Source organism: Parasteatoda tepidariorum, chromosome 9, assembly GCF_043381705.1.
Source record: "Parasteatoda tepidariorum isolate YZ-2023 chromosome 9, CAS_Ptep_4.0, whole genome shotgun sequence".
Lineage (NCBI taxonomy): Eukaryota > Metazoa > Arthropoda > Arachnida > Araneae > Theridiidae > Parasteatoda > Parasteatoda tepidariorum.
The window spans coordinates 26910881-26919413 of record NC_092212.1 but is presented as its reverse complement, the minus strand read 5'-3'; the positions used below and the strand labels follow the sequence as shown (position 1 = coordinate 26919413).

The 8533-nt window shown below is 30.6% G+C and overlaps 1 protein-coding gene across 1 annotated transcript in view; it reads right to left on the bottom strand.

Annotated features, from left to right (window-relative positions):
* The window catches only part of LOC107452426 (macrophage mannose receptor 1), a gene marked incomplete in the record, with an annotated part of 59857 nt that overhangs the window by 50439 nt on the left and 885 nt on the right, over positions 1-8533 (bottom strand). Inside the window, 3 exon segments of the mRNA XM_071184907.1 lie at positions 2506-2613; positions 5527-5681; positions 8323-8493. Of these exon segments, the coding sequence (XP_071041008.1) occupies positions 2506-2613; positions 5527-5681; positions 8323-8493 (434 nt within the window).

The following is an 8533-nucleotide window of genomic DNA, read 5'->3' as shown; positions in this document are numbered from 1 at the left end:
TTTTTTTTATGTACACATTTCTAAATGTCAGTATTCAACCACAAAACAACTTAAAGTCCTTAAATTTAGCATGAAGTTGTAAAATGTAATGAAAGAGGGTCATAGCAATAATGTAAGTGGAAGTAAAGTTAGTACTGTAAAATTAAAATAATATTTTTAATCAATGAGCCAAGTTCTTCAAGAAGCAGTCGTAGAAGTAGGTTTTTTATTTAAAACTGTTTATAGAATTTCCTTAAGAACACAATTGTTAATTTGGGCATTTGGCGATACAACACTTTTAGAACTGAAGGATTTGTTACGTCAAGCGCTCAGGTATCATAATTTAGATCTAGTTGCGCTTCTATGTCATTTTGATTTATGTTGCTAAGTTAACTTTAAAAAATTCTATGGCTGGCAACAGCATTTTTATTTTATAAGTTGTTTATTTTTATTTCTTTTAGAATTCGTTATTTTTTTAGCGAAATATTTTTAACCTAACAGAATTCTTTGCTGACTGTTTTCTCTATGAATGAAGAAAATAAAGTAAATATTTAAGTGTTATGAAAATAATCTTATTTAGTTGTACAAAGTACTTAAGCCAAAATTTGGGAGCCACGTAAAAGAATTATATATATTAGATCAGAAACACATCATTAAAAGGCAGAATACTTTGGCGTTTTCAAAACAAAGCAAACGTTGCCACCGGCGGAAAAGAAATACAGCCAAAATTTGGGAGCCACGTAACTAACCATATTAGAAAGACAGACCATATTAGAAACTCAAAGAAAAAAGTAAAGCAGGGTCCTTAAAAAATTTTATAAAGTGGGGACAATCATGTAAAACAAAAGCTATATATTTCTTTCTCAAAGCTTTTACTTTTAAAGTAAAAATACGATTTCACAATTTTTGCAATTAGATACTTTTAGTTCGAAAAATTACGCAAGAAGGGGAATATGAACTAATTAAAATACATTTTATTTTAGTATTTATCCAACCACCGTTTTTACTTTTTTAAAGACAGTAAGAACCCCGTTGAACCATGTAAAAAACCATCTTGCACATTTTATGCCTAAGTACCGTTAACCGTTTACTTGCCGAACTCTTATACACTCTCAAGATGGGGACTATAAACTAATTAAAATACTTTTTTTTTCATATTTATCCAACCGCCTTTTTTACGTTTTTTAGGACAGTAAAAACCCCATAGAACAATGTAAAAAGCAATCTTACACACATAACTATAGTTAACCGTTTACTTGCCGATATCTTATATACCCTTAAAATGGAGAATATGAACTAATTAAAATACATTTAATTTTCATATCTACCCAACCACCTTTATTACTTTTTTAAGTAACCCGCTGTAAAAAAACATGAAAGTTTTCAACTCTTTTGGTAAAAATGTATTCCAGTGTTTCATAAGTTTATACTTTAGTAGTTAGCCGACCAGATTATGTTTAAGTATCATTAACCAATTACGGAGTTGCCCATTTTCAACTTTTTTGTAAAATTTTATTCAAGTGGGAGCTAAATTTATGTTTCAATGTATTATTTTTTGTTCGTTTAAACTTATTTTCCACACTACTACTTATAGTAAATGATTTAAAAGTTCATATACAACGTTCTAGTTCGTGGTGGAGCTTTTTAAATGTTAGCAAAACTACCAAAAATTCTGAAAGGTCCATGGGTTTTAAATGTCTACCACTGCATAAAATATTTTGCTAAAAGAGTAGTAGCTCGTCGTTTACTTGACGAACTGTTATATTGCAGTAAAGTGCCTCAAAGATAAAAAATGGTAGCTGGTTTGTATGTATATTAAATGGAAATTTTCCTCTGTTATCTCAATTTCAGAGAAGAAAAAAAAGCGTTTTAGTATATATCATTTATGTATTTTAGTTGATAGGAATATCAAATTTTTCCAACTGTAGGTGGTAAGAATGAAAAATTTAAATCCTCAGTCCTCTGTGGCGTTGCGGTCTGAAATGCCAAGTCCGAACTACGAATCTCTGACGTTGGACTACGTCGCTTGCAGCCGATAATTGACGTAAACCTCATACCTGAATGGAGATATGCGTGAAGGGCGAAATCAGCAAAACGAGCACAGTATGTTTTGGATATAACTTGGCCGCCTCCCCACAGCTTGCTCTCTCTCCCCGTCGGTTCTAGCTAGCAGTCCGGCATGTTCTCACCGGTTACCTTTTCGCAGTTTTTTTCTATGCTGCTTCAATGTTAAAGTGGTTGAGTTTTATATATGTTAGAACGTTTTAGTTAAATTTACAAGTTTCCTAAATGTTAATAAAGATAGTTATTTATTTAAGCTTAGTGTTATTTATGAAGAAACCTATAATCCATTCTCGGTAACATTTTCATGTGGAAGGTTTTTCTAGAGTTAGATTTCCTTTTAGAGTTTAAGTGGGGACTCTAACAAAGATACCAAACATACCACACCTTAATAGTTTAAAAAAGAGACATGTTCCGAAAAATAGGAAACATTTGCATTTAAACAGTTAAAAAAAATATTTTTACCTGTGTCAGTCCTTCTTTGCAATGTTCAATAGGATTAAACATCGTTTTGTTAGTTTCACAAATAAAACTATGTACAATATCACATTTCTTACTAATCACCAAGTTATTCTAAAATTTAAAAACAATACACCAGAATTTAAATTTATATCCCATAAAAGCAATTTTTCAAACAAGAAAAAGTTTCAGTCAATCTTGTAATACCTAATAAGTATTTTTTTTTTTTAAATATTCTTAGCACACATGGTAGAGATTACTAATATTCATTTTAAATTTTACTTCATTCAAAACTTCATGTACGAAAAATAAAAAATTGACCACGTAGATTAACTTTTGATCTAATGATCAAATCTTCACATTCTAGGAGTCTATCCTCATGGTTCAAGGGGGTAATTTCAAATATGCTAAAAAATTAGTGCAGGCGATATCTTAAGTTTCGAAATCAGACATATAAACGTACTTTCTCTGAATATCCATTTCTTCTTTAGATGAACAAAATTCTAATTTCGATGAACGAATTTTATAATTTTCGCCAAAAATTTTACAATTCGCTAAAAAAAATTCTTGAGATAAGCCGAATTCTTGAGCAAAAGTAAAATACCAAACTTTGAACCGTTCTCCAGACCAAACTATTGGAACCATATTTCCTAGATTGTGGCTACCTCTTAAGTTTCGGGAGTCAGAAATCCAAATCCATCGTAAAAACTACATGTTTATTCAGAGAAAGTACGTTTTCGTGTCTGATTTTGTAACTTTAAATAACTTATAATAAGCATATTTGACGTCATTCCCTTAATAAACCATTATGATTGAGTCTTAAAATGCGAAGATCTGATGATTAGATCAAAAGAAATTAAGGTCCGTTTATTTTTTAAGCAATGCACACCCTCAAATTGCTATGATATTTCCGATGAATCAGAAAATAATTTTCTTTGTCGTAAAAAAAATATTGTATATTCATATTTTCATTCCCTATGAGACCTGAGCTTTAAATATTGGCAAAAAAGGAGATTTTTTTTTCCGTAGAAATTTGCAACTTAGTATCATATGATAGAGAGAAAAAAAAAATTAAATATTCAATACTTCATTCAATAACAGTAAAATTCCAAAAAAAATTATTTTTTGAAAAAAAAATATCTATTAATTTATTACTTCGTTTTTTTAGTTATTTTTAATTATTGCATAAAAAATGATACATTTTAGCATCTTTTTGCAGGTTTTAGGATATTTTTGTAGTGTATACATAATAGTCATGATACAAAATCTACTAGATTCAAATAATTCGAACTTTGTGTACCATAAAACTATCTTAAAGGTTATTTGATTTGAACATTCTATAATTTTTCATTGCAATTAAAAACTCTGACCAATGCGTGTAAATCCACTAATATTTTTGCATAGAAAATCGTGTTGCAAGAACTTTACAAACTGAAAAAAAAATTAACGTTAACTTTTAAGTGACAAAATAGTACGAAATGTTGACCTGTATATTGAATGCCAGTAAAGTCTAGTGCAGCGGTTCCCAATTGGTAATCCACGGAACCCTAGGGTTCCACTGAAAGGTCATAGGGGTTCCGGGAGTTGGAAATATTTTGAACCAATAATGATTTTCGAAGCCCGTAATTAAATTAATAATCCATGACAAATTTAATATTTCCATTATTTTCACGAAATAATTTAATTGAGACGCTTGTGAAGAACGAAATTTCAAAACGATGTTCTTTCCAATAAGGATATAATGAATGAATTACGAAAAGAATATTCGCATTCGTGAAAAATTCCATTACTATTTTCGCTTCAAATAAAAATAAACAAATTCAACAATGCAGAAGTATATTTCTCAAAAAAGCACACTCAACGTTTATTTTCTTCCTTTTTCGTTTTTAGTTTAAAGGAAATCATATTTCAGATCATTCATTTTTCAGTTTATGCATGCACTTAATTCAAATTAAGAACTAGACTATCGATGTCGTTCCAGACCTATGCAAATCAACTGTCCCAAATAAAAATTAATTTTAAAACTAAAATTGATTAAACGATAGGATGAAAAAATTACATTCACTAAATAATTTATAAAATTTATATCATTTCATGTTTTTATTAATAATTATTAGTCTATCGTTAATTAATGTGTTTAGAATTGCTGATGAAATGTATTCATAAACTCTTGGGGTTCCGTCAAAATAATGTCAATGATTAAGGGTTCCGCAACCGAAAATAATTGGGAACCACTGGTCCAGTATACTGCCGTGTATTTTTCATATCACTACATATTTTAAAAATAATTATTGGTCTATTGTTAACTAATGTGTTTAGAATTGCTAATGAAATGTATTCATAAATTCTTGGGGTTCCGTCAGAATAATGTCAATGATTTAGGGTTCCGCAGCCGAAAATAATTGGGAACCACTAGTCCTGTACGCTGCTGTGTATACTTTATATCCTTACATATTTTAAAAATAACTATTAGTCTACCGTAAACTGATGTGTTTAGAATTGCTAATGAAGTATATTCATAAATTCTTGCGGTTCCATCAAAATAATATCGATCATTTAGGGTTCAGCAGCCGAAAATAATTGGAAACCGTTAGTCCAGTATACTGTCGTGCATTTGAAAAAACAAAGTGCTTCACGATTGAGAAGTGAATCGACAACTTTTCTCCTTCTGTTGCTAACTCTAAAATAAAATTTCAAAAAACTGATAATGCGAAATTCATTTTTGAAAAAAAAAATTTTTCAGTATGTAGAAGACAAAGATGCTAACTATATAAAAATCGGAATTTTGAATTTGTTGTCCTTCAGGTTGATTTTTCAATTACACGGCAGTCATAAGGATAAAAATAATTTTAGCTGGTATATATAAGGTCCGAAAGGCAAATGGTCAAACACTAACATTCTAATAATTTGATTTTTAATTGTATTTGTTTTAAAAGTTTATGCGCTACCATTGGAAATAATATTCTTCAAAAATCTTAAATAAAATTTTATATGAATCGTTGATTTTGTATGATTTAAAAAACAGACCGTTGTATCGAAGAGTGAACATTGAGGAGGATATGCTGTTGCCATCAAATCGGAAGAAATCCAACTTTGATTAGCTGCATTCGTTCCATCTTTCCAAATGGATTTGCCTTCCAATTGAGAAATTTCCAAGCCGACCCAGAAATCAGTATCTCTATCTGAAAGGTAAATCGAAATCTTAGTTATCGTCCCTGGTATAAAAATATTTGCTTCACCACTTCGCAATTTTAAAGAATAAAAATAGTTCTTATCCTAACTTTTCAGAACTTGACGTTGTCCCTATATTTTGTAAAATACTCGAGGTGTGGAAGAATACACCCCATAAACTATTTTTTGAATGTGTTTTACTTATAAGAGTATTGACTTCAAATTAGCTGCAATCTGCTTGCGTTGCAAGGCATCCAGTCTAAATTGCATTTAAAGAAAACTTCGTATATCGAAAAGGAAATAATTTACATCACTTTAATGTGATTTTCTGTTGGCCAATTTCACGTTTCGTTATAAATATTTTTGTTCAAGTTATTTCAGATGGACAATATTTTTTGTCTAACCTTTTCTCAGATGTTACAGACGAACGGATTTGAGCAGAGTATACTCGATCTGTTACCATTCTTGTTTCTCTACGATCAGACGAACGGATTTGAGCAGTGTATACTCGATCTGTTACCATTCTTGCTTCACTCTGATGAATGAAATGTAGCATTTAAATGATGTCAGATAGTGGCGGTTTTCTTACTTACAAACCACCTAAAAAAATTGCAAACTGCTTACAAAAAGATTATCCAAATCAGTGCCCTCATTTTCAAGCTATAAGCGAAAATATAAATCCAGACAGACTTTCGCTTTTATTTATGTAAAGATTAATTATTATCGTGTAATTATTCAGCATAAATCCTCATAAAAAACTAATAATTTTTAAACTTTTGAATGAATTTCCATTCTGTAAAGTGCTATGTTTATATCCTGTATAACAGAAAAAATAAAGAATTTTTTTTCACTGATTAGCAGTTATGACTGTTATTAACAGTTAGGAGCATTCTTATTTTTGCGCAAAAACGTACTTTTTCATAATGAATTTTTTTTTTAAAAATTGTACTTTCGTATTTTTTTTTTCGTAATTTCGTACGTAATGGATTTCGTACTTTCGATGATTAAAAAAAAACGAAAGTGCTTTTTAATACATTTTGGAATAGAAAATCTCTAACTTCAAGTTTTATAAAGTCCTACGATTAGCCTCACCATCAGTTTCAAAAATGGTCAGGGGAGTTTCGCTGGTGACAGAATTTTATCACAAAAAAATTGACAAAATCACCTAACTGTCGAAGAACCGAGAGCTAAGATTTATAGATTTATACCCACATAGTATATAGAATAGTTTATCATTCAAATTGCTCAGGTGAAATCAAAGGAATATCACATTACTGCTGTACAATTAAAAAATTAACGTAAGCGATAAAAAAAAAATTCAAAATTGAGATTGTTTTTATATTTGGCATCATGGTAAGCTACTTATTGCAGAAAAAAAAATTAAAAGATAAATTTTGTTTTATCAAATTTTTGAAATTCTATTTTAGCTTTTATAGTATTAACAATAGAAGGAAAATAGTTGTCCAGCCACTTTTCTTGGAATCAATCGGGAAGCCCATACTTTCTTTTTTTTTTTGAATTCATGGCAAATTACTCAGCTAATGTCAACAGAAATCTTCTAGTGACGGTGACGACAAAGTCTATTTTAGGAACTCCCCTTACCATTACTGCAGCAATGTCGGTAACGAGGTTTAATTATTTCAAGTAGGAATGTGGGAGAAATAATTAGGCCTAGCGCTAAGAACTTTTCACTGTTTCAGTAACGGTTGAGATTAGTAAAACTTTGTAACTACAAATCATTTATGTATCCCTTTGTAACTACTTTGTAATCACTTTGTAACTACTTTGTAACCACAAATCATTATGTTTGCCCCTCACCCCTTTTATATGGTGGTCACTAAGAGATGGAGCTCAGACGGTAACAAGATCACTCAAAGGGTCAATGAAAAGGAAGGTAAGAATTGACCGATTTATAAGGAATTGGAATGCAGAAAGCTTTATCTTTCAATTTGTTTTAATTGTGGCGTTAAATTAACAAGGACCGATGAGAAAAGTATGGAAAGTTCCCATTTCTGAAATGTGCTGTACTGACTCTGTGCAACCCCAGAATCAGTGGTATGAGAATTTTATATGGACAGGTTATGGAAATCTTAATTTGTTTTGAATTTAGAACTCGTGCCAAGATGTGTAGAAAGAGATATAAGCTGTAGCCGTTCGATCTGAGAGGCTTGTGTGTTTTACCCTAATTAACTTGAGGACGAGAAAAGTTTAGAACAAAAGAAACCTGCGCTGAACAAAGAGTTAGTGTTTGCGGAAGTGTTCATTGGAATTGTTAGAGTGGTTTGTTACTCCTCTGAATACATTAAATTAACAGAATTAAGTTTCGGTCGTGTGTTGGCAACAGATATTTTTTTTTCCGTACTACAGAAGAGAGTCACCTAGTATTCACTTGAATGAATTTTTAAAATTCCTGGTTTAAACTATGTTATTAAATTGCGTAAGAACTGTAACTTTGATGAGATAAAACCAATTGCAGATATGAAATCAGCAATGTAAAGTTATCTAAGATCTGTTAAAAAATCACATGCAACAGAAAAAAAAGCGCTCTTCCCAAGAGTTTATGACTTGCTTTTAGCAGTTACTACTATCAATAAAACATTTCATCATCGACCATACAAGTTAGCAGCTATGAAAGGGTTAAACTTCACTCACCTTTAACTATATTCGAAGTGAGAACTTCCAGCACTTCAATGGATGATATCGAAGCTAATTGATTTCCTGTTATCATGCAAAATAAATCGGCTGTGTAGTAATTCTTACGAATGTTTATTGGTCTGTAGCACTTAGACTCATAACTGATCCAATTTTCGTGGCAGAAAGCTCCTGAAAAAAAATAACAAATTTAAAAATAAAATTATGTATA